Source organism: Chaetodon auriga, chromosome 2 (assembly GCF_051107435.1).
Source record: "Chaetodon auriga isolate fChaAug3 chromosome 2, fChaAug3.hap1, whole genome shotgun sequence".
Lineage (NCBI taxonomy): Eukaryota > Metazoa > Chordata > Actinopteri > Chaetodontiformes > Chaetodontidae > Chaetodon > Chaetodon auriga.
Genome location: NC_135075.1, coordinates 26,588,546 through 26,616,443, shown reverse-complemented (window position 1 = coordinate 26,616,443; position 27,898 = coordinate 26,588,546). Strand labels below are relative to the sequence as shown.

At 43.6% G+C, this 27,898-nt stretch overlaps 1 protein-coding gene across 4 annotated transcripts; it reads left to right on the top strand.

The window, feature by feature from the left end:
• The first annotated feature begins 192 nt into the window (after positions 1–192).
• On the top strand, positions 193–27,372 carry ip6k1 (inositol hexakisphosphate kinase 1). Of its 4 annotated transcripts, none has more exons than XM_076744150.1 (9): positions 193–377; positions 14,491–14,742; positions 15,464–15,609; positions 15,854–15,980; positions 19,844–20,084; positions 20,779–20,960; positions 21,745–21,920; positions 22,458–22,691; positions 23,678–27,372. In XM_076744150.1, exons 3-9 carry the CDS (start codon positions 15,493–15,495, stop codon positions 24,200–24,202), a joined length of 1,602 nt encoding a protein of 533 aa, XP_076600265.1. In that variant the 5' UTR covers positions 193–377; positions 14,491–14,742; positions 15,464–15,492; the 3' UTR covers positions 24,203–27,372. The 4 variants fall into 4 exon arrangements, with proteins under 4 accessions (XP_076600265.1, XP_076600285.1, XP_076600294.1 ...); XM_076744170.1 differs by lacking the exon at positions 193–377 and adding an exon at positions 782–836; XM_076744179.1 differs by lacking the exon at positions 193–377 and adding an exon at positions 9,486–9,640.
• Positions 27,373–27,898: the final 526 nt, after the last annotated feature.

Below are 27,898 nucleotides of genomic sequence, written 5' to 3'. Positions count from 1 at the left end.
GTACGTCTAAGATTCACTCAAGCATCTTTTCCCCAAAACATTACTGGGCCTCACTGGTGCTTAAATGTAGTATCGACGCCTGAATTTGGCGACATTGTCGCCGAGCCCGTGAAGGGGCAGCAGGCTGCTGGATGACCAGGACAGCAGAGCCAGCAGTGGACTGTAGGTGGCGCCAAAGTGCTAAAGTCATGCAAATTAACTGTAAAAGAGCCAGGCTCCGTTAGCTTCACCGTAATGACGTTAGCCTCCTGGATGTTTTTTCCGCCGTTAATGAGTTTGGATAGCCGGGACCGACATCCATGAACCTCTCCGGTCTCTGAAGCATAACCACAGTGACCTCCGCGAAGTCAGCCCAGTGTCCACACAGTGTCCTGACGGTATGTTGTTATTGTGACAGTTCGGTGCCTCTAACCGGAGACACTGCGTAACGTCAAAACGTGATGTTAGCTATTAAGCTAGCGTTAGCATGCAAGGCAACTTGAACGGCAGTTAGTGTCGAACAAACGTCAGTGTTTTCCATCAGTGTCCGGGACACAGAGCAGCAGTTAAAGAAGACTTCTGAAACGAGATGACATGAAGCGGTGTGAAGTTTTGCTTTCATTCTAAGCTGATTTAAGATGAGTCTAGCTGACTTAGCTAGCTAGCTTGTTGTCAGGCTAAGGTCAAGAAGCTGGCCAGTATGACAGCTAACGCTAACTACTGTGGTACCCAATAGTATAAACGTGCTATGTGGCAGCCAGCCATATCATACTGCTACCAGTTAACAGCAACACTGGCTAGCGTTATACTCAGGCTAAGATTGCATGCTGGGCTGGTGTCGTTTGCAGGATTAAGAGGTGCGTTCGTAAAAGTTTCATTAGCTTGAAGCTAGCTCGGGGTAAATATAATTAAGGTCTTACTAGAAGTTGCTATACCTTGGATTCAGATAGTCTGCATGGGGTAATGTTCTGTGACATGTTATCAGTAGCAACTAGATTGTTATTACAAGTCGACATCTTGTCAGTAGAGGTTTAATTTGGTAGCTGCAGCTGCACTGGGTGTGATGATGACCATGCTGCTAACGCTAGTCGTGTTTATTTGTTGTCATACTGCTGCTGTCATACAACTGCTTTATCATGCTGCTCTACAGTTTACCATCACATCAGTGAACACACAGACTGCCATGCATCAGCTGGGCTGATTTTACAGGTTCATAGCTGTCGTAGCGTGAGTGACTGGTGGCTTTACTGAGGATGTGGTGCGTGTGTGTGTGGGTTTTTTTTGTATTTGTTTTGTTTTTGTTTTTGCCTCTATGCAATGCTTAATATCCTGCTGAAAACTACCCGCATTTCCAATGTACCAGTATTGCTAACGTTTGAGAAAAAGTCGTACTCTTTCTCTGTTTGCCTGCTTTCTCTCACCACCATATACACGCAATTTAGAGAAAGACAAAAATCTAGATGTACCTTTAAAACAGTGTTAAGAGTTGTTAAGTAACTTTCTGGGTTTTTTAAAGATGGCCTCACGTTTGTAGCACAAATGTATTGACTATACATAAAAGGAACAAACTGGGATGGGGGATTATTTCTATGTATTTCTGTGGAAGATATTGGCTGTTGTTGAACCCTCACAGCCATAAATTAATCCACTCAAATATTATAAAAGTTATGTAATTGAAGTGATTTCTTTTTTTGACCAAAAAAGTGTGTAAATCCTCAAATAATCATGTTTGATCAACTGAAAGTCACCAATTCTCTGTGGCAAATAGTTGCACATTCAGTCTGATTTAATAATTTAATTTAGAGTTTATGTGTGTGGAACTAAATATGTAGATCCTGGTGTTTATGAATAATAAAGGTGTTTTATGAGTGTGTCAAAAGAGGGTTTAACTAGAGTTCATTGTCTTATGGCAGTGTCAACTCTGGTGTTTGTGTGTGGAAGTCTTATCAAGCCCAGGTAAAACAGTTTTGACATCAGGTGTCAGCAGCGCTTGTTGTTTATCAGTATATATTTTTTCTTTTGTGGAAAGTTACAGACACCATCATAACAAGGGTCCAGAGCGGTGAATAGATGCGGGTTTAGTCAGTGAGGAAAAACAAACCTGCTGAGAGTATGGAGGCAGCTACTCTGAACACTTAAGCTGGACTACAGAACCAGACTGATAAATCAACAGGCCGATATCTGCTTTTCACAGATATGTTAGGATGTCTGTGTCCATACAGCAGCAGAAATGCAAATACAAATTGCAGTAGTGCAGAAATGTTTTAGAAGCAGCATTCTTGGGCTCTTTTGATGCTTATTTTTATGTTTTTTTCATTCGTGTTTGAAGCATGTTTGTTGCCATTTCTAGTGAGGTTTACTGTTTGTCATCTTTGATAGTAAAGATAGTTCAGCTTTAAATATCCTTCCTGAAAAGATACCTTCCTTAGAAGATGTCACGTTTGTAATAACCGTAGTTGATGGCCTAAAATGTTAGCTCATCACATTTTCTCTTTTCTGTTTTCAGTTAAAACAGGTTGGAACTGATTGGAATCAAATTTTTGTTTCGCTCTGCTTGAAGGTCTGTAAAGATGGGGTTTTACAGTTTTATATCGATAAGACAAAACAGTATTTAACATGTTTCAGTCACATCTGGCCATTTCCTGCTTTATTTAAGTCGATATTTGTCAATATTTGATTCAGTGTATTAGATTGGTGCGATGAACCTGAAATCAAAACTGGAAAGTAAATAAAATTTTCCTTGTATCTCCATTTTCTATCCAATGGACATACTTCAGCCACTCTTATTCTTTATCATCTCAGCAAAGAGGAGATGGAGGAAAAAAATGGCCTTCTCCAAATTCAGCTTTTTCTCCGGCGCTGCGCTCTCTTCTGCAGAATGTAAACAAACCTCAGCTCGGCGTCTGTTCCTGGAAGATCTGCGTGTACCGTCGCCAACCTATAAATATAAAATTATGTGTGACAAAGTTCTGTCGGCTTGCTGAAGTATAATTTAGAGTTTAGTCTATAATTTGATAATTCAGCCTTTTCCAGGCAACCAGCCAGCATCTGGAGTACTTCTCCTCAAAACATGGAGTACTCCACTCAGTCTGAAGCAAGGGCCCAGGACTTACATGCCTTTGGTTTGAATGGGCTTCCATGAAGAAGGAGAGGTAGTTTTGGTGGCTAACTTTAGGCTTGAGTCTGGCTTTTTGATCCCACAATATGGTAAACACTACAGGATGCTAGCATGGTCCAAAAGATGACATTCACGTATTCATATTAGGGATTGTAATACAAGCAGTGCATACTGGTTATGAAACAAACAAATAGTAAGTAGTTACCGTGGCAGTAATTAATAAAATTTTCTGTTGCTTATAAATGATCGGTAAGAATTGTCAGTGTAATCTGTCATACTTATGTCCTGTCAGTGCTACACGAGCTGATTTGATGAATAGCAGGTCTTTAGTTAGGACAGCTCACATAAATGGAAAGTATTTCCACCCTGACAGGCAGTAATCAGGAAGAGTATCTGCGTGTTGAAAATTAGCTCCACACAGACCTTCCTGCAGTTTCTTTACATCATCAGGAGAGATTCTGCTTCTCTTAGTCATCAGTTTCCTTCCACAGCTGCTCTAGCTTATTAACATGTCTGCTGTTTGTACACTACACTGTTTGTACACATTATTAGGTACACCTGTAAAATCCAATGACACAATACAACAACTCAGCCATAAATTCTACCTGTACAAAGATAATAATGTTTGGTTTTGATTGTCAAAGAGATGTTAATTTAAATGTCTCTTAATTATTGAGGATGCAGTTTGCAGTGGTGTTTCTAGTGTTTTGGTCACCCCACTTACAAACATGAGGGGGGAAGAATACTAGAAACACAACACCAGCTCCATGGTTTTGACCAAAAACATCAAGCTTGGGCGTATGTGCCTCCTTGACATGGAGGTTTTATCCACTGGCTAACATGTTGGGAGTTCTGGTTGCCCCTGTGACGCCACAGTCTTTCTTATGTGGTGAGAAAGGGGCCCAGATGATTGATGTGTGGTCTTGGAGGTTGTTGTGACTGATCTGAGTTGTTGTCTCATTCACATGATTGTTGATGGGACAGATTGTTCTCTGTGGTGTGTGTGTGTGTGTGTGTGTGTGTGTCACTCAGCAGCTGTTGAGTTCTGTCAGGGGACATGGGCAGCAGCTGTGTATGTGTTTTTGCGTTTTTCCCGGTCGTGGTTTGTGATGTTTGAGACTGACAGATGTGTTTGGAGCTTCTCTCCCACAGGGCTGCATGATACAGAGAAAGAACTAGATCTCCTCTCCTACACTACTTCCTCTGTTCCTTCCTTGCCTCCTCATGTTTAGCATTATCTCATACTTCATTCAATTGCTTCCTCTGTCCTCCAGTAGTTTCTCCTTTCCCTCATTAGTCATTCTTTTACTTCACTGCCTCTTTCTTGTCTTTTATTACCTCCTCTTGTCATGATTGTCTTTCCTTCACTCATTTTCTTCCCCTGCTTCCTTTTGCTTATTTATCTACAGTCCAGTTACTTCCCCATTTCTTTTTCAACTTACTCTCCTCTTACTACCTTCCTTCCTTCATCCTTCCTTTTGTACTTTTTTCTTTCCTTGATCACCTCCTCTTTTTTCCTGTACCACCAGAAGAAAATAGAAACTTAACCGGCTCTGGTACTGATTACGTCACAGTCATATTGCCTAATTGATTCATTCATTACACGTGAAGGTCTCTGTTGTCTTCTCTTCTTGGTGTTTGTGAGTATCCCAGGATTGTGGTCTGTGTCAGCAGTCACTACCTCCAGCCCTTATTTAGCATCGTGTACCCTGGCTATGCTACGTTTCACTAATGCATCTACTCAGCAGTAAGACACACACACACAGGATGCTGAGTTCGTACATTAAAGTGTGGATGATGGTGATGATGATGACGTCTTGGCTCTTGCTCTTGTGTGTAGAATTCATATTCACTCTGCTGACGTCAAACTCCAGGTGGGAAGCTCAAATGCTATTATCAAAAGTGTGAAGTTGTGCTGCTGTGTTCCAGGTTAGAAAGTCATATAAATGGAGGGAATCTGACAAATCGTTATCATTTCACTGCTTCCCAATTGATCAGCAACTGAAAAGACAATGGATAGTGAAAAGCCGGTGGGGCATCGGGCCATATTTTTAACTAAAACAGCACACTTGATAGCCCATGAGCTACCATTAGATAGCAGCTAATGTTAGCATTCAAGCACTACCTAACATGTTAACTCGATAGTCTTGCATGATATGATAGGAAAGATGTAAATTAATCCTGAAATATCAACACACTTCTTGGACACATTTATTTAAGGCTGGAAGTGAAACACGCTGGATGTAATCAAGTGTACTCCTCTTTAGGAGCGTCCAGTGTCTAAAAAAACAGTCACTTCTCTCCCTGTTGGCGTTCCTAAGACCTGTGGCTGCCAGTAGCTCCTATTACTGATTGGTCTGAAACGTCTGAGGTTTGGCCACAATTCATAACATGAAACCTGGAAAGATGGATTCTCAGATCCAGCTGCCTGGCAAGGTGATCTTCCGCGTACATCTAGCATTAACATGCATGTCCAATTTACCACTGAAGTTTAACATTTCCTCACTTGAATGAACTTGAATCACTTCTTCATGTGATGTTTGAGTAATGGTCCATTTTAACAGACAGGAAGCACTTCGTATGGCTCTCTTTCATTGTCCATTGGTATACTCAGTCCATGAATGTTGAGTCTTATGCATGTGTTTCCTGCTTTGATCCATGCATCCACTCTGCTGCCTATTTGAGTCTGGGTTGAATTATCAGGAGGCTCCACAAAGTAACCTCAACTGTCCTCTCCTCCTCGGTTTTGTCCTGTAGTTCCTCCTGGAGGATCCCATGGCGTCCAGGCCTGGCAGGATATATTAATTGTAGTTATTAGTGTGTTTGTCAGGCCTGTGTACATTGATATGCTTGTCAACCTCACCCCATCTCAGGCGAGAGACCCCAAGGTACCAGAACTTTATCACTTGTTCCACATGCACTAACAGGTTTCCATCAGCTCCTACTTGACCACGTACACGCTGCAGCTAAATGTGGTTCTTTCTCTGTCTGCGATGATTTAATCCTGCCAACTTCACTGAAGCTGCAGGCACCTGCCCCTTTGATGTAAATTTGGTTAATCTGTGTAGTGTGGACCAACACAGCTGAATGCTGTCATGCAGCGATGTAGGAACTTTTACAGCCACGTCTATAAGCTGTAAAAGTTTAGATTTACTATCAGGGTCGGGTGATGTGGCCAAAATATTCTATTGCCGTCACTCTCAGGTCACATGAGAACGTGGTAAGCAGTCCTGCTGCCTTAATCACATGACCTTGCAAGGCAGCTGGATTGTTACGTCGCACTGGCGCCCTGAAGACATAGCAGAGACACTAAAGCCGTTTTTTCGTATGAATCCCAGACAGTGTCCTTAGAATCAGGTCTGGATATTGTTCAGAGTTGCACTTTTACACAAGCAGCACATTTGTCCATGTCAGATGCGTTCTTACTGACTGAAAATACTCCATTTGGTTTAGATTAGAAGTGGCGCCTGGGCAGAGCGTGCAGGAGGAGGAGGACTCCTCTCTAATGATGACTGTTTTTGCATTGATATCAATACTTGATGCATTTGTACTCGTTTCCAGAGTTCCCAGTGTGAGGCATGTGTGGATCGGAGATGTGCTTATCTTCTTTGCTGTCTGTGTCGGAGTTTTGACACACACAGAATGGCGCTCTTAGTTTTATGGCACTCTTTACGGCACATCAACTCCCTTTCACCATCATTTGCCGCCAGTCTGCTGTTAACTACCATTAGGCTAATTAATTGCCATTACGTGGAGGAGCAAGAAGCCAGACTTCATGACGAGGGTGATCGTGGTCGATGTATTGAAATGAATGAATATGTGGCTTTTTTTTTTTTTTTGGCCGGTGGTTGATCTTTGATAGATTATAATCAGAGACCCTCAGGTGATGTAAATACATTTGGAACAGGTGTTGGTGTTGATTATGAGCACATTCAGTCAACTGTCCACTGAAGTAACAGGTTTAACAGGTGAGCAATACCTTTTGCCAAGGAGAGTTGTGCTTGATTGAATTAATTCATTTAAGGTATTGATTAATTGTCTGTTCTGCTCAGACTAAATGAGAGGTTTGAAAACATCACATTGGTGTTTGTGAACTTGCCATTTTTCATTAGTATGAATGTTTTATTGGCCAAACAATTAATGTAGTTCTTTGTTTTGGTTATTTGTCTTTTTTCTGAGACTTTCTTAAGGATTTTCTTTTTCAGCATTTTGTCTTTACTGGACAGTTTGAGAAGGAACAAAGTCAAACCAGAGATGTCTTAATTTTGTGGTTTGTGTCTCAAGACTGACAAGACTTCAGGCATGTATCTTGTCTTCTCTCCTGGTGTTCTCCACTTTGGTGTTCATTTAAACTGCAGTTAGGACCTGCAGCGCTCTGTGTAACCTCCTCACTGTTTAAAAATGACATGATTAGAGAGCAAGTGGTCAGGAGGAAAAGTAACAGTACAAGCAGACACAGCAGTTACTATACTTCTATCTAGTGTGGCTGCAGTAGTAATACTTGAAGCTAAAAGCTAATGATATAAGAAGTACAAGTGAGGCAAAAAAAAAATAAAAAATCCCCAAAACATGCTGAAAACACAAATAGCTAGTTGGATACAGCCTAATTCTAAAGATTGACTGCTTACACGTGAGTGAAAATTAGTCTTGAATAAGCAAAGTTATTTGGCCGCGGGTCTAAATCTGAGTGACTCCGAGTTCAGACACTGCGGTCGGCAGAATCCACAGATTTGCCGACATTAATCATCATTAGCAAACAGCAGCGTACAAAACATTCAGAACTCAGCTTCTCATCTGTATCCAGCGTTGACTTTCGCTGTCACCAGTTAAAATGACAAACGGTCTCAGGCGACAGGTCATTTCAGCTGTCGCTAATTAATGTTAATTCCATGAGTAAGCTGATGGCAGTCCGAATTTAAACTTGGCTGTTGTCTGGGGAAAGTAGCTGGTGTCTGTCCTCAGCCTTTTGTAACACAGCTGTGCAAGTGTCTCTGTTGTTCCAGCAAATCCAGCAGACTGATGCGTCCTCTCTATAGTGGATCCCATCACATCAGTTTCAGGACTCAGACCTCCCAGTGAATCCTCATATCAATAATTTAAGCTCATCAGCTTAATACTTTTGAACTAGCACTGTTAATATTCGGATCAAGTAGCTTGTAAAGATAAGGTGTGTCAAATTTACGAGCTACAGCTGTTATTTCAGCGTATCAGATACATATTTAATGAACATGATGATAAGCAGAAGTGTCGGATCAGACTTCATACGCACAGACACCCAAAGGTAAAGGACTCGGATCAGGATCAGAACATCTTACCCTGAAGTGTTGTGTTTTTTGTAAGCAGGGAGGGAACTGTATTTATCTTGTGCTTTATTGATGTACAGGGAATAGGCCTACCAAATATTGCTGCGTTGGGACTTTGATCTGGTTATCAGACACAATTTGAAATGATTTTTCAGTTTCTGTGGACCGCTGGTTTTACACTCTGTGTCTTGTGCTGTCTCCTGGATGGCAGAATGGACGCTTAGTGTGACCACAGGAAGCGACTGTGTGTGACAGCTCAGACAGAGAGATGATCTTGTTTACCTCCAGATGAATTAAGGTTCCCTTAAAAATGCACTGTAGGGAAGCTACTGCGTGGCTGTTAAAGACACATCTGGTGCATTGAATGCAAAGAAGGAGAAAAAATGCAAGTACTCTGCAGTGTACTTTGTTTTGAAAGATGAGTTAAAGAAACAATAAGACAAGAACTGTCATGCCCTCTTCAAATTCGGTGACTTTTTCAAAGTCATTTAATCATGATTTAAAATTCTTATAACTTTATTTTGAAGTGTTTTGAATCGTGCAGAATATTCTCAATTGAATGATATGCAAGTTACGAATGACCTCTCTTGTCTGCCTGCCTCTCTTTGAACTCCTCCACCAGACCGACGACGTCTCCCAGAAATGATAAATGTGCTGCGTATCCTCAGTAACCCTTGAAATTCAACACAGATGCAACTCACTGCCAAACTACGCACTTCTACTCTTAGATATTCCTGGAAGTCCTTAATTGGCTCTTATCTGTGACTTACTGAAGGACAGAAGGATTCCCTCACACACACACACACACACACACACACACACACACACACACACACACACACACACACACACACACACAGACACACACAGACGGTCCTTCAGTCAGAAATAGCATCTTAATCAGTCTGACAGTGTCGCAGAGCTGTAGTGAGCCCATAGCTTTGTCCCACTGATGGCTGATGATGTAAGATATGCTCACACAGATCCTCTAAGCTGATTGGCTGACTGCTCAGGTCATTCACCACACCTGGCAGGACACAGGGGGCTGATTAGAGATTGGGTTGTTTGTCTGTTTGTTTGTTTGGACTGCGTACTACTGCGCTGCCTCCTACGGTTTCAGTCTGACAGACGCTGCTCTGCTCATGCCGGCAGGAGGTGGCGGAGGGGGAGAGTGTGAAGAAGATGTCCATTCTTGTCAGAGAGCACCTTTGCAGACAGTACACTGTCACTGCATGGACCGGTACCAGTGTGAGATCCTCTCCCAGCTCCTTTTCTGTCATTATTTTTCCCACTATAATTGTAGCAAGAAAGTGTGAGAATTGCACATCCCTAATTCACAGAACTGAGAATTTCCTGTGTGTGTCTATGTCATGAAATCCCCTAGAGCTAATCATAAATCTGAGAACTGTACTGTGTATCAACATATATCAGTGCTGAGGTATTTGGTCAAAATATTATTTTTACCATATTAATCTTCAGTATCACCCAGCCTGAGGAGACAGGAGGATTTAAAAGAGGGGTGGAGATAGAAAGAGGGGATGGGAGGTGAGGGGATTTGGGAGAGGAAAGAAGGACGCAGGAGGAGGAGGAGGAGGAGGAGGAAGAGGATGAGGAGGATTGTGTGTGTATTGGAGAGAGCATGGGGGAGGCAAGTTGTCCTTGACGTTGACCTCTGCCAGCCTATTCCCAGCCGTCTGCATCGCACCGCATGCAGGACGCTGCCTGCTAGAAACACACACCTGTTGTCTGTGTGCCAGGAATGCACTGCAGACACATATAGATCCACTAACAGAGAAGGGACCACCGTACAGAGGGGCTACCAAACACCAGCTGGTCACCAAATCCCCCAAATACTGGACCTAAATCTGGATGACCAGAAACTTTTTGATCTGTCCCGGAGATGAAACTGACTCACAACGTGAGTCTACAAACATTTTTTTTTACTTTAAGAGCATCGCCCAAATGAGCATCATTTCAGCATCAATCACCATTAACATACACTTCAAATGTATGACAGTGGTGGGAAGAACAAAAAGGAATAAGAATGATACACTGAAAATGAACATGTTGATGTTTAGCAAGGATAATGTTCACCTTGTTTACCATCTTAGTTTAGTGTGTTAGCATGCTTACGTTTGTTAATTAGCTCTAAACACAACATACAGCTGAGGTTGATGGGAATTTCAGTACTTTGGCAGGCAAAATAAATGTTGCTCAACTGTGATTAATATTCAGTGATAAACATGTAAAGTTCATTGTCATTTTGCATGATCATGAGGTCAAAAAACGAGTTGTATTTTTAGCAATAAATTATCAACCATTCCAAACCGAAAGCTAGTATCGATTAATAATGTCTTGGCACATCCTGAATATGTGAGCATTGAGCCTCCCAGAGACACGTGTTCAGATTTTGGATTTTGGATAGAGAGTGTTTTTGTGCATGTAGTTGAGTGCAGTGGAATGTTAGAAGTCATGTACCATCAGGGTGATTTTACTGATCCCAGAACAGATGTGACCTGATGTTTACTCTTTGCTGCTAACTTTAGAATGCATTGCTCATGGGAAACACTGTTTTGTGTGTGTGTTTGTGCACTGCAGCCTGCATCTGGGACTCATGCTTGGTCAAGCTTGGATCGTGACTTGAGCTCACGCTGTTAGATGTCGAATTTCCATCGTGGCTAAATATGTGCACCGTGCTGTGAGCAGTCGTGATCGGAGTCTGTGATGTGGGCCCAGTGCGAGTGTGTTTTTGTACAACAGGAAGAGTGCACTTAAAGGCATTTCTTACCTTGATAACATGTTAGAAGTTTGAGGTTTGCAGTAAGCGTCTGGTGCCTTCAGCCTCTCATTTAAGCAGCTCTCATATAGAAAAATTGTCAAAACAATGTCCAAATCAAAAAGAAAATTGAGGTTCAATCGAACAAGCAGTCAGACTCAACCCTCAGTGATGAAGTCCCAATAACAGCATGTGCAATTGCTTAAGACCTGAAACTGATATTGGACACTGAATGGTCATGTCACTTGTTGTTTATGGCCAAGATTTTTATCATGGTGGCCTTGTTTTTGTATGCTGTGAATTAGCATGCCTCGGTTTGTGGGACAATTCATCCACTTTCTTGTGGATTGTAGCCTCTCAGTATACAGTATTTGCATGATGTAATTACCTCTCTATATAGTAGCTTTCATTTTTACATTGCATTCAGCAGAGAGGCACCGATACTGATGTCATATATCAGTCTGATACTGACTTGATTGGGTGTGAGTGACGATGCACCAATCTGGTATTGGAAACCGTCAATTCCGTACATTTATATCTTTGTATTTATTTGTTCCATTTTGTGTAGGTGTATTTAAGCCCGGCCTGATGTTGCCTTACATATGAAAGAATGATGATGACTTCAGGAGCAGCGTTTTGCAGTGGGTCCCCTGAAATACGCTGCGTCTCTGCTAATGTTAGAAAGAGATATAAAATTAGGCTTATTAATCTTCAGGGAAAACAATCAGACGTGCTCCATCACATAACAAATACCACACATTTAACGAGTGAGGAGAACGCTTAAAGGTCATGTAGTAACTGCACTGATAAGCAGATGAAATTCATCAGGATCTGTCTGATTCAGCTCAGCAGGTGATTGGTTGATCAGTGACATGGCATGTTTGCTTCTTGGTAATTCGTCAGAGCAGCGAGTCACCGCGTCTGGAAAAAAAGCTTTTACAAGACAAACATTTTAATCAGTGGCAATCAGGTGTGGACGTGTGAGGGAAACGGCAGTGCTGCAGTATTTCCCAGTCGAGTCTCTTTGAGTTGAAGTTCATTTAAGTTTGTATTGACCAGCTCGACATAACTGATTCTAGCATTATTAAAACACACCTGCTGTTTCGAGTTAACATAAAAGTGAAAGGTTTTGTGATGGCGCTCCCACTTTTAACATTGAAATTCCTCCCAGCGTTATGTCCAGCCCGCCTGTCCTCTTTCACTCAGAAATGTGTCACCGTTCAGAAGCTATAATCTGGAAATGCTGTTTCATCTTAACTTTGACGATTACAGTTTTAAGAACCACATACATCTGAGCAGAATTCAGAACAAAGGCCTGTTTATAACTTAAAATGTTGAATTATTTCAAAGATGAGCAGAGACGCTGTGATGTGTAAGAGAGAGAAGTGTCTCGGTGTGTCTGAACTGTTGCGTGTGGAGGCTGTGTTTGGTGTTAACTCCATTACTTCGAGCCGACGTCGTGATATCATCAGCGAGTGTCATGCTTCACTGCAGCCATGACACTGACCAGATGATGCCTTCAGAGACACACACACACGTACTGTGCACACACACCAGCAGGCTGTGACATCATCTCTGCCAATCCTTCTTCTTCTGTATTCCTTCATGTCGTCCGCTCTTCTTTATCTTTCCTCTCATGTCTTCCAGCAGGTGATGATGAGTCATTTTGGGAGAGCTTTGAGGTGCATGATGACAGTTTGTGGAACACCTTAACATTTCACCCGTGTGTGAATCTGTTCGTGATTTCAAAACTGTAGCCGTTAATCTGCTGATATAAGAGCCTTCCCTCTTCTGGGGAGGTTTTCTGCATGATTTTGGATCCTGGCTGCAGGGATTTGCTCCCATTCAGCCACAAGAGCATTAGTGAGGTCCGGCACTGATGGTGGGTGATCAGGTGTGGCTCACAGTCAGCGTACCAGTCCATCCCAGAGGTGCTGAATGGACCTGAGGCTCTCAGATGAGTGTCTCAGCTTGAAAGACGTCTGTCTGTTGCATCACTGTTTTATTAAAAGCAGTAGCAGGATTTTAGGAGGTTAGTGAGGAGTCAAACTAAATTGTAATGCAGATCTGCCCTAGTTTACATTTATTGGGACATTTTTAAAGAGTAGACCGTCATTTCTTCCTTGACTTGAGTGATAACCTCAAATAGAAATTTAATGATGAAATAAATTCGCATGGTTTTAGAAACAAGCTCTGTTGCATTTGGTTTGGTGTCTTTGCCCGTTTGATGTGGTAATCACTAAAATCTCATGTTAATAATGGACTCCATTATTGTTATCTCCAGTGTCATTGTTTCAAATGCTAATCATTGATAATTGTGTTTTTTATTTTAGATGTTACTCAGCAACAGACAGGCTTTGATTTCATTCTTTTGCGTGTTGTGTTTGGGAAAGCGTGCGCTGACGGCTTACTGTAGAATAAACTCTGAATCACAAAATGTCCCCTCAGATTACTAAGGTTTTAAAATTCAAAACAGTTGGGTCAAATCATTAACAGAGTGCTGGGAGGACATCTACAGCAAAACGTGGGACTGCATCTTTAAACATTCACAAACATTTTTAAGTCTCAGACTTCAATGTAAGTCTTTTAATTTTAGGGTGAAGCCTTGGGTTAAGGGTCAGGCACGTAGTGGTCTCCAGCAAACCAATGTCAGTCCATGTAATGTCCTCTGAAGTGATGGAGACACAACTTTGTCTGTTTGTGTGTGCATGTGTGTGTGAGGGAGATTTAAATGCATCTGTGTTACACTGTTTGTGTGTGTGTGTGTGTGTGTGTGTGTGTGTGTGTGTGTGTGTGTGTTTGTGTGTTGGTGTGTTTGTGTGTGTGTGTGTATAACACAGACTGAAACGTGTGATGTCAACTGTTTGTGGCGACGTGCCCAGAAAAGTGTGTGTTTTCTTGTTATCAGCTGCCTGTTTCAGACGCAGTGAGATCAGAAGTGTTGTAAATGAAAATGTGCTGAAGAATAACATAATGTACTTAAACATCATGTGTCAGGGTTCCCCACACTTTGTCTTCTGTGCGTGTGTGTCACTCCCAACAAGCTCCAACAGGTTAAATCACAGCTGTTGAGGAAAAACTCAACATCCACACTTTGTTTCTCAGACTAATTTGAAAATAACTTTAAAATAACTGTACTCATCAGTATTTTTATATCGACAATGGATCTAATGACTGTATGTGATGTAAAAGGGGTCTTTCATAGTGAGAAACCCAACAGAGAATTCCTGTATCACTCAGAAAATCAATTAACGCAGCTTTAAATATTAATCAAACAATTAAACTGAACATGGTGTCATTTCCTCTCTCTGCAGGAAGCGGTGACCCTGCCTAACCAACTGACACCCTGCTTCTCCTGCCCTCCACCCAACTCTGCCCCCCCACCCCCTGTCCTGATTGGGTCTCTGTGCTGCCGGCGGTGGATTGGAGCACTCTGATCGGAGGCTTTGCAAGGTGGTTTTTCGGTCTGGCGCCGCCTCCCCCCGGGGCCGGCGTGCGCTCCCAGCAGCCCGTGGTGCCCTGTGCCCCCCCCTCCCCGTCACTGCACACCAGAGCCCATGCCCAGGGTAAGACCAGGACCAGGACTGCTCTGGTTCATCACAGATCTCTTACTCACTCAGCTGGAGATCATAGACTCACTTTTGATGGAGTTTTCAGTTTTTACGCTTGTAGTTTGATTTCCTTTGTTTGGACCAAAGCAGAAAGTGGATTCATCAACAGTCGCTTCCTTTTTTGAAGCAATCCAAGACTTATGAACATGAACAATAGTGTATAATCACCTGAAAATAAGAACTGTTGTGTTTTTGTTATCTTAGACTGAGCTCTTTATGTCTACAGGGGGAGGGAGGGAGCAGGTCCTCCTCCATGCAGTCGGCCATGTTGTACCGCCGTGTTTCTACAGTAGCCCAAAACGGACAAACCAATCCCTGGCTGTAGACAACGTCTTTCACATTCTTAGAGGCCACCATCAATTCTTTTACATGCTTGGAAGGGGAGGGTGAAGCATGGGGTATTCAGTTGGTTGCAATCTGCAACCTCACCTCTAGATGCCACTAAATCCTCCACACTGGACCTTTAAATGATACCCAACCTTAGTAAGAGCTGCTGCCAGAACAAAACTGTGCACCAGACCTTCAGGGTGATACTAGTAAAGAAGTGGTTCAAGCGAAGGGTTGTCCATCTTTAAAGTTTGGTGGGTTTTCTGAAGCTGTTTGTCCGAACAGAGAGCCGTTCTTCATTGTGAAACACAGAAGTCGAGATGATGATAAATCCTTCCTCCCTCTGCAGGAGGAGGCGCGGTGCGTCCGCCAGGAGCCATGTGCCTCCCTCACACCAACAACATGGACAGCAAGCTACAGGGGACGGGGCCAGGGGGAGGGGCTTCACTTCGACCACGGGCAGGAGGCGTTCCACTGGAGCCCTTCATACACCAGGTGGGTAGGAATGACATGTGTCCAGAAAAGAGTAAATAATTGAAGAGCTCTGTGTTGATATCAGTCTTTTTATTTCATCTGAAAAAAAAAAAAAAAACACTTTCAGTCAAACCAAACCAAACATCTGAAGTACAACATATGAAGAAGAATCACAGGATCCCTTTCATGTTAGTGTTTCAGTAGATATTTAAGTTCTTGTTGTTTGCCTGTTTTCATGTGTGTGTATGTGTGTCTGTGTTTGCAGGTGGGGGGTCACACCAGTATGATGCGCTACGATGATCACACGGTGTGTAAGCCTCTGATCAGCAGGGAGCAGCGCTTCTACGAGTCTCTGCCTCCAGAAATGAAGGAGTTCACCCCAGAATATAAAGGTCAGTCACGACTCACTGATGTTTAGTATTTGGGTGGCCATGGAGGGCAAGCTGGATTTGATGGTGAACTCCACATGCCAACCTCTTCCAACCTTTTTTATCTGACAGGAAAGGCGCTGAAGAACCCCCTCATAGTATCCCTTCTTGGAATTGTTCCACAGTATTTCACTGCACAGAAAACAGCTGGTTTGGTCTAGTTTGCCTTCATACTGCTGCCACTCAGAGTGCACAACTTTCCTGCTCAGTTGCACAAGTTTGCACTCCCTCCTGTAGTTTACTGTAGATAAATCCATCTAATCTGACACCAGAGCCACACACAATACTTACACACACAAAACAATACAATGTGAAATCAGCCCACGGTCATAAAAAACACACCCTGCCACGTCTACATCAATTATGTTATCGACAGAAGACAGAGAGCAGATCTTAAACGAGTGCTTTTAGGGGACAATGGGTCTTTACTTGATTTTACGATGTTTTATTTGCCGGGTCATTCATTGTAGGTCTAGAAGTTCTTTGAATGGAAGTGACTGGTGTGCATGCTGTCTTGCTTACTGTTAGAATGAATCCTTTAAGGCAGCCATAAGAGTGACAGACTGTGGTTTTATGCAACTCTTCTGCCCTGCAGTCCACCTGCTGCGTATTCAGGTCTTCAGAGATGCTTTTTCTGTGTGTGTGTGTGTGTGTGTGTGTGTGTGTGTGTGTGTGTGTGTGTGTGTGTGAGACAGACAGTAGGTGTAATGGCTGATTATGAATAATTTTTTTGTGACGTCCCCAGACTTGAATTTTCGTTGCTTTCAGAGGAGCCCTGGTCTCTTTTTGGGCGGCTCAGCCCTTCCCTCCCTTGGCTGCCCTGTTATTCAAACACTGCTTTAAATAATCTTCACTCCTCTGGTTCGGTGGCGGATGGAGAGGCAGACAGACAGAGGAGAAAGACGGAAGTACGGATGTTTACTGGCAGTGAAGTGGTTTAGCTGCTCTGCTCTTCATCATCAGGCACATTCTGTGGCTGCTTCCACTCGCTTTTGCTGTAGTAACAGACCCAAACACACTTTGACGGCCAGCGAGCACACACACACACCTCATCCTCTCCTGCACGTATGTGACCCATTTATCATTTTAGCAAACTATGTAAGAGAGGAAACAATGAGAAATGTTTGGGGGGCGGGGGATGGGGGGGTGGGGTGCACAGAACAGGTGTAACTAATAACATTAGTGATGGCTCTGTTCCATTTAGGTGTGCTTCTGAGTGAGCCAACAAACAAAACAGGAGGGTCCTGACACTGACACACTTAAATGGAATGCAGCCATTATTATGATACATTGGTTTAATCTGTCTTTGGTGTAGAAATGTCTGCCGTGTGGAAGCTTTGGCAGGAAAGCGCTTCGAGACACGAGCTGTGTTTAGCTTCTGCACTACAGCCCGATACTACACAGAGAATGTAGTGGGGTCACACAGGAAGACTGTGGTCAGTATGAGAAATATGACTTTTGGGCGTGCTGTTGACAGACACTGTTGTCCCACAGTACACTGAGCAGTAGACTTTGAGGCGTTACTCACAGATGCAAAAACGTCAGTTGCAAATTGTGGTGAGAAAGCTCTGGAAAGATCTTCATAGACAAAACAGTAAGTGTTAATCCCCTGCACAACCACAGTGCTCCCACACAGGTGTTTTCACTTACTGTGCCTGATTAGACCTCTTCTAAGGACTCTGTAGGTGTGAACACGCCTCATTTCCACTGCATGCAACGGCTCGGCTTGACTGGACCCTACCTGCTCTTTTGTGTGTTTTCTGTTGGTACCTGATGGTTTTTTCTTTTTGGCATCACTTTGGTCAAGGTTCCAGCTGAGCTGATGCTCAAAGTGTAGTGAAAACTCTGCAGATTGGTTGGAGACAATTGTTTGTCTTGTGTTGAAGATGATGTCGTGGCAGTTTCACTTGGCTTTGCTATGGCCATCAGCTAAAGAATCCTGCCTACGTTGAGGGGGTGCTATCTGCAGTGGAAGCAACATCAAGAAAGGTATCTGGTACCAAAAGTCAAGCCGTGCCATGCAGTGGAAATTAGACTTTAGACTCAGCGTGATTGTTTCCATCCACCTTTTTTATGTTCACATTTTCAAGTGAAAATGCTGGAGATTAAAATCTACTTCAGGATTGAATCATGACGTACATGAAGCATATGACTCAAATATCACTCAGGTTTCCTCTGAAGAGACAAAACGGAATGAGTGGACTGTAACCTTCCCCAAATTAATACATGAAACTAACAGATGTTTTATTTCCAATATGTTTTCCACATGAGTTTCCACCGTTTAAAGTTTGAGAAGCACTCTTTTAATTGTATCTCCAAGTTGTGCCCTCTTCTTCTGCAATGGTTTAATAGCACAGACTGTTTGTCTCAATGATCCAACTCGTCATATTCAGTTGTGGATGGAAACACACTTAAACTTATTTTGGACTCTGAGAAATTACAGATGAATTAAATTATTATTCTTTGACATTTTATTGACAAGACAACTAGTTAATGAAAAATATCAAACCTGGTGTGAAAAACTGAAACCACATCCCACTTTGGTCCTGCTACTCAGTGTCTGTAGCATACTGAGCTAATTCATGTGACACCTGGTGGACGTATTCCCACCACACTGACCTGCAGTTACTAGTACGTCTGTATTCCCACCACTCCACCCTGCTGGTGTTGTGGGTTCCAGTGCCATGACAACAGTGGTCCATAAGGAGTCTATATTTAGGCCTGGATCTCTGCCCACTGCCATTGTCCTGCTGATTAAATAACAGCAGACAGACAGACAGACAGCTGCTCAGGGATGACTTTCTGAATCTGTCAAGGTTGTTTCATGTAGAAGTTGTTTGACATTATCACATTAAATTTCTCCTTGTGTTGTGGGTGTGGAGGTGGAGAATAAGTCCAGTTTTTCCAGTTTGGACTTGATCTTTGGAGTTGATTTCCCACCAGTGAACAAACTGGCAGCAAAATCCAATTTGGGCAAATAGTGAGGATGTTCACTGTCTTGCTTAGTAGGGAAGAGATGCTCCACTCTGGCTGAAGAAACATTGTCAAATGTTCCTATCTGGGTATTTCATCTATAAACAATTTCTCAATTGAATTTCTAGAACGGTTTCTGTATCTGGATATACAGATGGATGGAAATTACAGTAAAACCCAACATTAAATGTGTTAGCAAGGTGTCGTTCCTGCATGAGCCTCCTGAAGAGCTTCAGTTGTGGAGGCCTCCAAAAGATGTTGCCTCATTTGGCGTTTTGCTGATGGTGATGGAGAGCGCTTCAGGCTAGATTTCATAAGTGGTCATTTGGGTTGAGATCTGCAAAAGTTCCATATTCTCAGTTTAAGGCTAAGTTTCCATGTTTAGGTGGATAAACGCTGTCTCATTGGATGTGGAGAAGAAAGACACGAAACCAGTATGTCTGGTATGAAGTCATTAAGAGCTTTTCACACCAGCATGAGGATCTTAAACTGAATACTGACAGTTAACTGGTGTATAGTGGAGATTTAGACTGGATATAATTTGAACTTGGCCAGACTTGTCTCAGGTCTTGGTTACTAAGCACTGAGTCGACCGATGAAGACCTTTAAAATGCAGTCAGTGCAGCCTCTGTAGTCTTCATTTAGCCACTTGTTACCAACTGTCTTTTTTAAGACACATTAAAGCTTCTGGACCTATTTTATGCAGTGAAACAAAACATTAAAGTCTCTTAAGCTTGTGTTAACCACAGACTTATTTTAAGCAAACCCACTGGCTCATCCGTGGAGCACTCCGTTGTAATGAAGATGTCTGCTGTTTCTAAACCTCCCGCCTGTGTTTGTCTCTGTCCTGTCAGGTGTGGTGCTGGTTTGTTTCGAAGGCGACTCTGACGGCTACATCAACCTGGTGGCCTACCCATACGTGGAAAGCAACATGGAGGGTGGGACCGCAGAGCATGAGGAGCGTGACCCCCCGGAGAGGGAGCAGCCGCGGAGGAAACACTCCCGGCGTAGCCTGCATCGCTCCTCCTCCTCCTCTGACCACAAGGAGGAGCGGCCTGACAGGAGGGAGCCACACGACACCGACACCTCTGATAAGTAAGACTCTATTAAAGATATATTGGGTACGTTTTTCTTAAGTTTTGGTCACGCTAGCTGCTTGTCTCTCAGTCCACCACCTTGTCCTGATTGAAATGTCTCTGACTTTTGGATGAATTACCATAAAATTTGGAGTCCACATTCACGTCCGAATGAGGATGAATTGTAATCACTTTAGCAAAGTGTGGCCTCACAGAGCTGCTGGCATGGATGTAGACGGTTAATCCTGTTCATGTCTTCAGTTCTGTTCAGACAGAACAGAGTTTTAGATGCAGTGCAGTTGGACACAAAGTCAATAGAAAGACATGTCTGAACACAAAGAGACTCAGACGTGATGGTGCAAGGTTGAAATGGGGAAAATGATGCACTTATCTTGAGACTTTTTTTGACTCTACATCATAAGAGCAAAAAGGAGAGACTGGAGGAAAATAACACAAAGAGCTGGAGTCACTGTTGAGTTGTGAGATCAGTCAGAATTGAGCTGACACATAAAAACACACATTCAAAGTTATAAAGTAGGTACATCTTCAGTGTGTTGGCTGTCTGGGCACGTAAACTGAGACTTCACAGGGCAGTCCAGCAGTCAGTCAGATCAGTGTGAATAATGTAAAACTCGAAGACCATTGTAGGTGCAACAGAGAGAGTCACCAACAGTTATTTTTGGATTAATTATCCTCCGTCCTCCTCCCTGCAGTCTTGCAGAGCTGAAGAGTCCCAGGCTCGACCCAAAGATCCACTCAGACGTTCCCTTCCAGATGTTGGACTGGAACAGTGGTTTGAGTTCAGAGAAGATCAGTTACAACCCCTGGAGCCTCCGCTGCCACAAGCAGCAGCTCAGCCGCATGAGGTCTGAATCCAAGGATCGCAAACTCTTCAGTATCCTTCCTCAGTCGGTCACATCCACTGATGCTCAGCAGTCGTGACCATCGTGTCACCCCACCTAAATGAATGGAGCTTTAGAGATGATGTAAATATGCACACGCAAGCGCTGATGATGTAACTTTTGCAAATGCAGTGATGCTGGCTATAATGCTAATATCCACGAGTAGTCAACTCCTGCCCACCAGTCTGACTAGTGTAGCAGTAGAGTAGTGGAGTAGTGCACTGGTACAATAAAAGGCCCTGAATGTAAATGTCACTGAGACTGTGAAGAATAAAGAGGAGGGTGGGAATTGTCTGAGGTTATCAGGTCAGAGGTCGTGTTTTTGATCTTCAGCTTCAAAGAGAGCAGACTGCAGCTGCCTGGAAAAGACAGCAACACACAGTCTGTCCTCAACGAGGTCCATCTGTCTTCAGTCAAAACACATTCAGCAGGGCCGCTGTCTCGTCTGTGCAGATACATTCAGATTATTGAAATTACCAGCGGGCAGTGATCATCTGTGAGGCTGAAGGGATTTCCTTGGTCAGAGCTTTCCCTTCCCTTTAACCGTATACAGACAGCGTCACACAACAGATGAAGCAGCTGCAGCTGTTTCTAAAATTTTACCAAGTTCAATTCAGTTGATTAAATGTGATTCAAGTGCAGAACATTATAAACTGTTCTGTGTATCTTTCCACCTCCCATTAAAAAAAACCCATCCCCGATCTCCAGATTGGGTGGAGATTGGGGATGGTTCGATTGTCAGACAAATTTGCTCCTTAACTGCAGTGTTTCAACCAGAGTTTCTGTTGTTGGAGAACGTGGTTCACCACTTCTCTTACCCCTGCATCCTGGACCTGAAGATGGGCACCAGGCAGCATGGAGACGACGCCTCCGAGGAGAAGGCAGCCAGGCAGATGAAGAAATGCGAACAGAGCACTTCAGGGACGCTGGGAGTCAGAGTGTGTGGCATGCAGGTACAACGACCACCGCCGCTGCTCAGTCAGCGCCATCGAATGCATCGCAGCGTCAGTCCATGACAGTCCTGAACAAAAGAAAATCACCAGACGATGTAGGAGAAATGATACGGGCTCGTCTATCTTCAGGGCATCCATCAGTCTGTCAGAGTTCACTCTGCTGGGCCTAGAGTAGCATCATGATTAATAATAATTAGATTCCTCGTGTACATTTAGAAAAAGATGGTAGTGTGTGCACCCAAAGAACCAGAGAAGCACTGTCTGTATTCCACTTATATAGATTTAACTTATGTAATTATTTGCTACTTTTGTCTCTGGAAAGGTGGAGGATCAGATGACGTATTGATACTTCAGCATTATTCTATCATCATACTACTCATAATTATACTGATACAGACCCATGAGTGTGAAATATGGTTAACTTGAAATCGAATACTACTGCTACTGCCAGTTCAACATCTAGTACTGCAGAGACCTGCTAATCTTGTAATCTTGAACGTGAACAGCGTCTGAGCGCTTTCCCACCTGTCTCTGCAGGTGTACCAGCTGAACACCGGTCACTACCTCTGCAGGAACAAGTACTACGGCCGCGGCCTGTCGATCGACGGCTTCCGCCAGGCCCTCTACCAGTACATGCACAACGGAAAGGGTCTGAGGCAGGACCTCTTTGAACCAATCCTGAATAAGCTTCGCAGCCTGAAGGCGGTGCTGGAGAGACAGGCGTCCTATCGCTTCTACTCCTCTTCACTGCTCATCATCTATGAGGGACAGGTGAGCCGGGACTTAAAACACTGAGATTTATGGTTAGTGTGGAAACAAATCTTCTCTGTGATGATGATCTCATCAGCTGATCAGCTATTCTTGCCAGATGACTTTGCAGTTCGTTGTATTCATTGTTCATAAGTTTGACTATAAGTTGAGAGTTGATGTCCAGATGAGGTCCACAAAAGCACCTGCGGCCATGCCTGGATTACCAACCAGACCCAGGGAAGAATGAATGAGTTTAATGTGCTTTCGATCAAATTAGAATCAAGCTAACTTTGGGTCCAACACTGATTTTTGCGTCAGGTTTCTCCTAGTGAGTCATGAGTGCCCTGACTGCAGCACACTGTGAGATGCTGGCTACCCCCCTTCATGCAGTCACCCCAACAAACCCGTCTGTAGACCATGATCCATCACTGGCTTCCCTCCCACAAACAATTACAGTTGTGTTTGTTGGGACACATCCTCTTCTGTTTTCTCACACTGTTTTTCTCATGAAATAAACCCTCTTTGGGGCAGTGGAAAGAAGCTGTTAACACAACATTGACATCGTCATCACCTTCTAAGTTGACAAAGCAAACTTGTTAGCAAACATCCTGACAGCAATCAAAAAACAAATGCTCTGACAAAAAATGAATGTGATGAAAGATGTCGCCATGGTGGCTGTATTTCTGTGTGACCGCTAATTATTTGGTTTGTTTTGGGGGATTTTCCGTGTTTGCTGTTTACATTTATTGTGATTATGGCCAGTGTTTTGGAGACGTGAGGTATTTGGATAGAGCAATGGGGGGATAGAGCAATGACTCTTACTCTTCCTGGTTTCTCCATCATTGGCAACCTCAGCGTTAAAGGTGATAAGTTGTACGTGTTGTTTTTATAGCTGGTTTCCGCTGTGAAAAAAGAATTTCTCTGAAGGTTTTAACCTCTCTTCAAGCGTCTCGTGCTGATGTGTTCTTGTCGGGTTCGTGCTGATCTCTCTTTGATTCTGTGTGTAGGAACCTGAGGGCCCTTCAGTCCTCAGCTCTGGACAGCATGCAGCCTCCCAACAGAAGACTCCTGTGGCCCCCGCGGAGGCCCACTGTGGCCCCGGGCCCCACGCACCCATGGCCCCTGGCGCTCCCTGTGAAACGGACCTGAGCCAGAACCCAGACCCAGGGTCACTGTCCTCTCAGGGACCTGGACTGATGGCTCCGCCCACCCCCTCCCCTCATCCTCCCTCACAGCCCCCGCCCACCAAGTCAGACTGCCACTCCTTTCTCCCGCCCCCTCTCTCCTCGCCTCACCCCCATCCGGACTCCTCCTCCCCTGCTCCCAACTTAATCTCCTTCCCCCCTGCTCCCGCCCCCCCGCCCAAGCAGCCCCCCCTGGTGGACGTACGTATGATCGACTTCGCCCACTCCACCTTCAAGGGGTTCCGTGGTGACACGGCGGTGCACGACGGGCCAGACCGAGGCTATGTGTTTGGACTGGAGAGCCTGGTCCAGATCCTGGAGAGCCTGCGGGATGACAACCTGCCGTAGCTTCGAACATACACACACACACACACACACACACACACGCATGCACGCACACACACACGCACACACACACAGCTTGTTGTGAGTTAGTTCAGGTCGTGCAGTCAGTGCAGGTCATGCCGCGCTGTCCTCAAGAACTGAGACGGCTCGGCTGTAAATATGGAACAGGGTTCTTCAGGACGTCACCATGGCAACATGGGCTTTCTACAGTCGAGTAGTTACTATAGCAACAGCCAGGAGATGGGACGGTGAAACGGCTGAAACTTCAAGCTGATATGGAGAACCTCCGTCTGAGGCTCTGCACAACATACACACTTCTGTTCTGTACTTCTATACTTGTGAGGACCCTCGTTGACGTAATGCATTCCCTCGCCTCTCGCCATAACCTTAAACATCCCAGCTAAATGCCTAAAAACCACCCTCACCCTAAACTCAACCTAAACTGAACTGTAACCTTCAGACCCCTCCACTCGAGTGTGTTCCGCTTGTTTGAAGCTCAAACGTCCACCTAAAGTAACAATAAGAAAAACACACCTCAGGGTGTCTTTAAGCATGACACCAGGTCAAACTTTGAAGGGTGTGAGGAGCATCTAAAAACGTCTTCACTCCGAGCCTCCAAAACTCCAGGTGGTCCTCACCAAGATAGACGAACAACAGCACACACACACGCACGCACACACGCACACATATCCTGGGAACAGTTGTCTGTGGAGCTGTTTGACAGCGCAGCAGGACAAAGTGTCCTCTTTGAACGACCAATCAGCTGGATCCCAGGGGCCGCCCGCTGAAGTTGGCCAACTCTCACTTTACTCCCCTCTCACTCCGACTCCCTCCCCTCCACCTCCACTCCCCGTCACTCCTCTTTCTCTACAGAAACCAAACCTGGACAGGTGAACAGACTCCTTTAGCGTTACCTTGAAAACACACTCAGAAACACATCCAAGCATCTGTTAAAGCAATAGATGGCGATGATAGATGGCAACTTTTTTTTTCTTCAGCAGTGCAGAGGGCAGCATCGCCCAGAGGGGGAACGGTGATCAAGTGCAACAAAGATTTGCATCATAGCAGTAGGTTTTAAGGGGGGAATATAGATCATTTCTAAAATGTCGTGTGTGTCCGATTCTGGGGCTCCATTCAGAAACGTTAGTCGGTGTCCTGTAAAATCATCCTCTGGGTTAATGTGTCATATCAAAAGTGTCATTTTCCCAAATCTGGTGATATTTTTTTTATTTTCAACAAATCAAAAAACACTCAAACCAACAACGAATGAATCCATTGACAAGCATTGTGTGAGCCTGATATATCGTCTCCCTCTGTGCCATAGAGCTCCATTGTTGTCCAAAAACTATGAAACACATCAGTGAGCCACACTGTTGTTTCTTCTCTCTGACTCAGTCCCACATACGCCGCCCTGCTGCCCCAAATGCTCACTAGAGCATCAAATGTGGATTAACCCCTCGCTGAAAAGACTCCCCAATAAATACCCGATTGTCTCCGGGTTGATTTGCTAGCAGCTGCACTGTTCAGCCATTTTAGGAAATTCCTGAGAGTGAAATGAAGTTATATATTTGTAAGATAGAAAGTTTATTCTTGTCCAACATCCATTTAATGGCTGTTCTGGAGCTTTCGGTCATCCTCAGTTATCATGGAAATGACAACAAATGTTTAAAATCTGAGAAGACTTTTGAGCCATGTTGGCTTTCACCAATCAAAAGCTCCAGAGCAGCTACTAAATGTTGTTTCCTGCTGCTGTTTCCGAGTCCAGAATGAACTTTCAATGCTGACTTTAAAGCCAACGTGGACGAGAAGTTCTTAAAGTGTGTTGATAAATAAAAATAGTTAGAAATCTTTAGTAGAAACAGGTGGAGCTGAGTGCCACCGACTGACAGACGGACTAACTCATTGTTGGTTTGGGTCTTTTCATGGGATTTGTTGACAATACAAAGACATGGATGAATGCCAGCCTCATTATTTAAACTAGGGCTGGGTGATATTGTTGAATAACAAGAATATTTAATAATGAGAATATTTTTCTTACATATATTCTATACATATATATGATAAAATCACAGTATTGCAAAGTAATCAAATTCGTGTTCATTGCAATGATGTTCCAGTTTTATCCTAAAAATCAGAAAAGCGTTCGGCAGGTTTGTCAGTTAGTTGCTTGGAATCGTTCAGAGTTTTGTCAAACATGAAAGTTTATAAATATTGTTGAATTATTGCTTCAGTCCTGCCTCAAATGTGTCACACGAGAAAAAAAAAAAACAAATCCTCATCCTGTAACTGCACAAGCAGCATTGGCACATTGTCTCGTTTGACGATGTCACCATTTGGCTCATCTGATTGGTCCTGATGAGACCGTGTTAGCCAATCACATTTGTCCATTTATGCTTCCTTCAAAAAGTTCCAGAGGCTGGCTGTGACGCAGCACCGCCCCCTGCTGGGCAGCAACAGGAACTCACCCCAGGAGCTGGAACAAGAGAGAGCTAATATGAATATTTTATTTTTGGTTTATTGAGGTGATAATTTATTTTTTTATTGTACCTTTACCCGTGTGTGGGTAAATGTTTTGTCTTTTACATGTCTCCCCCCCCAGATGTATAAAATGTAAAGAAATTATGTGCACCAGAGACACAAAGTGTGAAATGTCAGGAGAATACGCAGTATCATACGAGCTGAACTGAAGCCTGGTGTGTTTGCTGCTGACTCCGCTTCAGTCTGACGCTTGTTGGGCATCAGCAGACGAAACCAGACTGTGTTTCACGCAGCAAATCCAGGCTTCAGTCAGCTCACTGAATCCAACACTTGTGCCTGCTGTGAAAATGTTGCTCAGGTGGGAAGCTCTATTGAACATTTGTGTGTTAGAACAGAGGTAGACGCCATCTTTAGTCTTTGGTTTGTTTCACTTCACATTTAAGGAGTTGGCAAAGAACTGCATGCACATTTACGTCCTGTCCGGGTCAGTTTCCACCACAGCGTCAAATCATTCTTGTTACAGTCATCACAGAGCAGTGATGGTCCACGTGTCCTCTCAGATCATGATATTTCATCATGGACATTAGCCTCAATGACTGATCAGTTATTTAGCAGCATTTTCTGCATCTGACATCATCCTGACTGTTTGTTTAGAACAGTGAAAGTAAGTGAGATTAAATCTTTCCAGAAGCTTTTGGGCTCGTGTTGTAATTACTGCAGAAGTCTCTGGGTCATACGAGACGCTGCCAGTTTTCTCCAGTAATATAAATAAACACAAACGGAACATTAGCAGCACTTGTGGATCCGGTTTTGGCCACTTTTGGGCAGCAGAAACACGTTACGAACACAACATTGACATATCTTCACTTTTTAGATTGATATGGTGAGTTTGGAGTCGTGTTTGCATCCAACTGATCATTATAAGTCCAATATTCACTCTCTGCTTGCTCTGTTTTTGGTCTCCCAACAACTGCTGAGCAAAAGAAAAAGTGGGAGCAGGTAGTAAACGGTGGCTTTTCAGTTCTCTTAAAGCAGCTGTGGACTAAAGCAGACGGCTAAACAATGAGCTGAAACATAAAGCTGCAGATTCTGGTGAAAATACCTTTTGTACCGTCGTATTGTCATTGGAGACATGGTCATTATCAGAATATCAATTATAGCTGCTTTAAAGCTACATTCCTCTTTGCATTTTCATCTTCTCTAAAGAAAAGAAATCTTCAC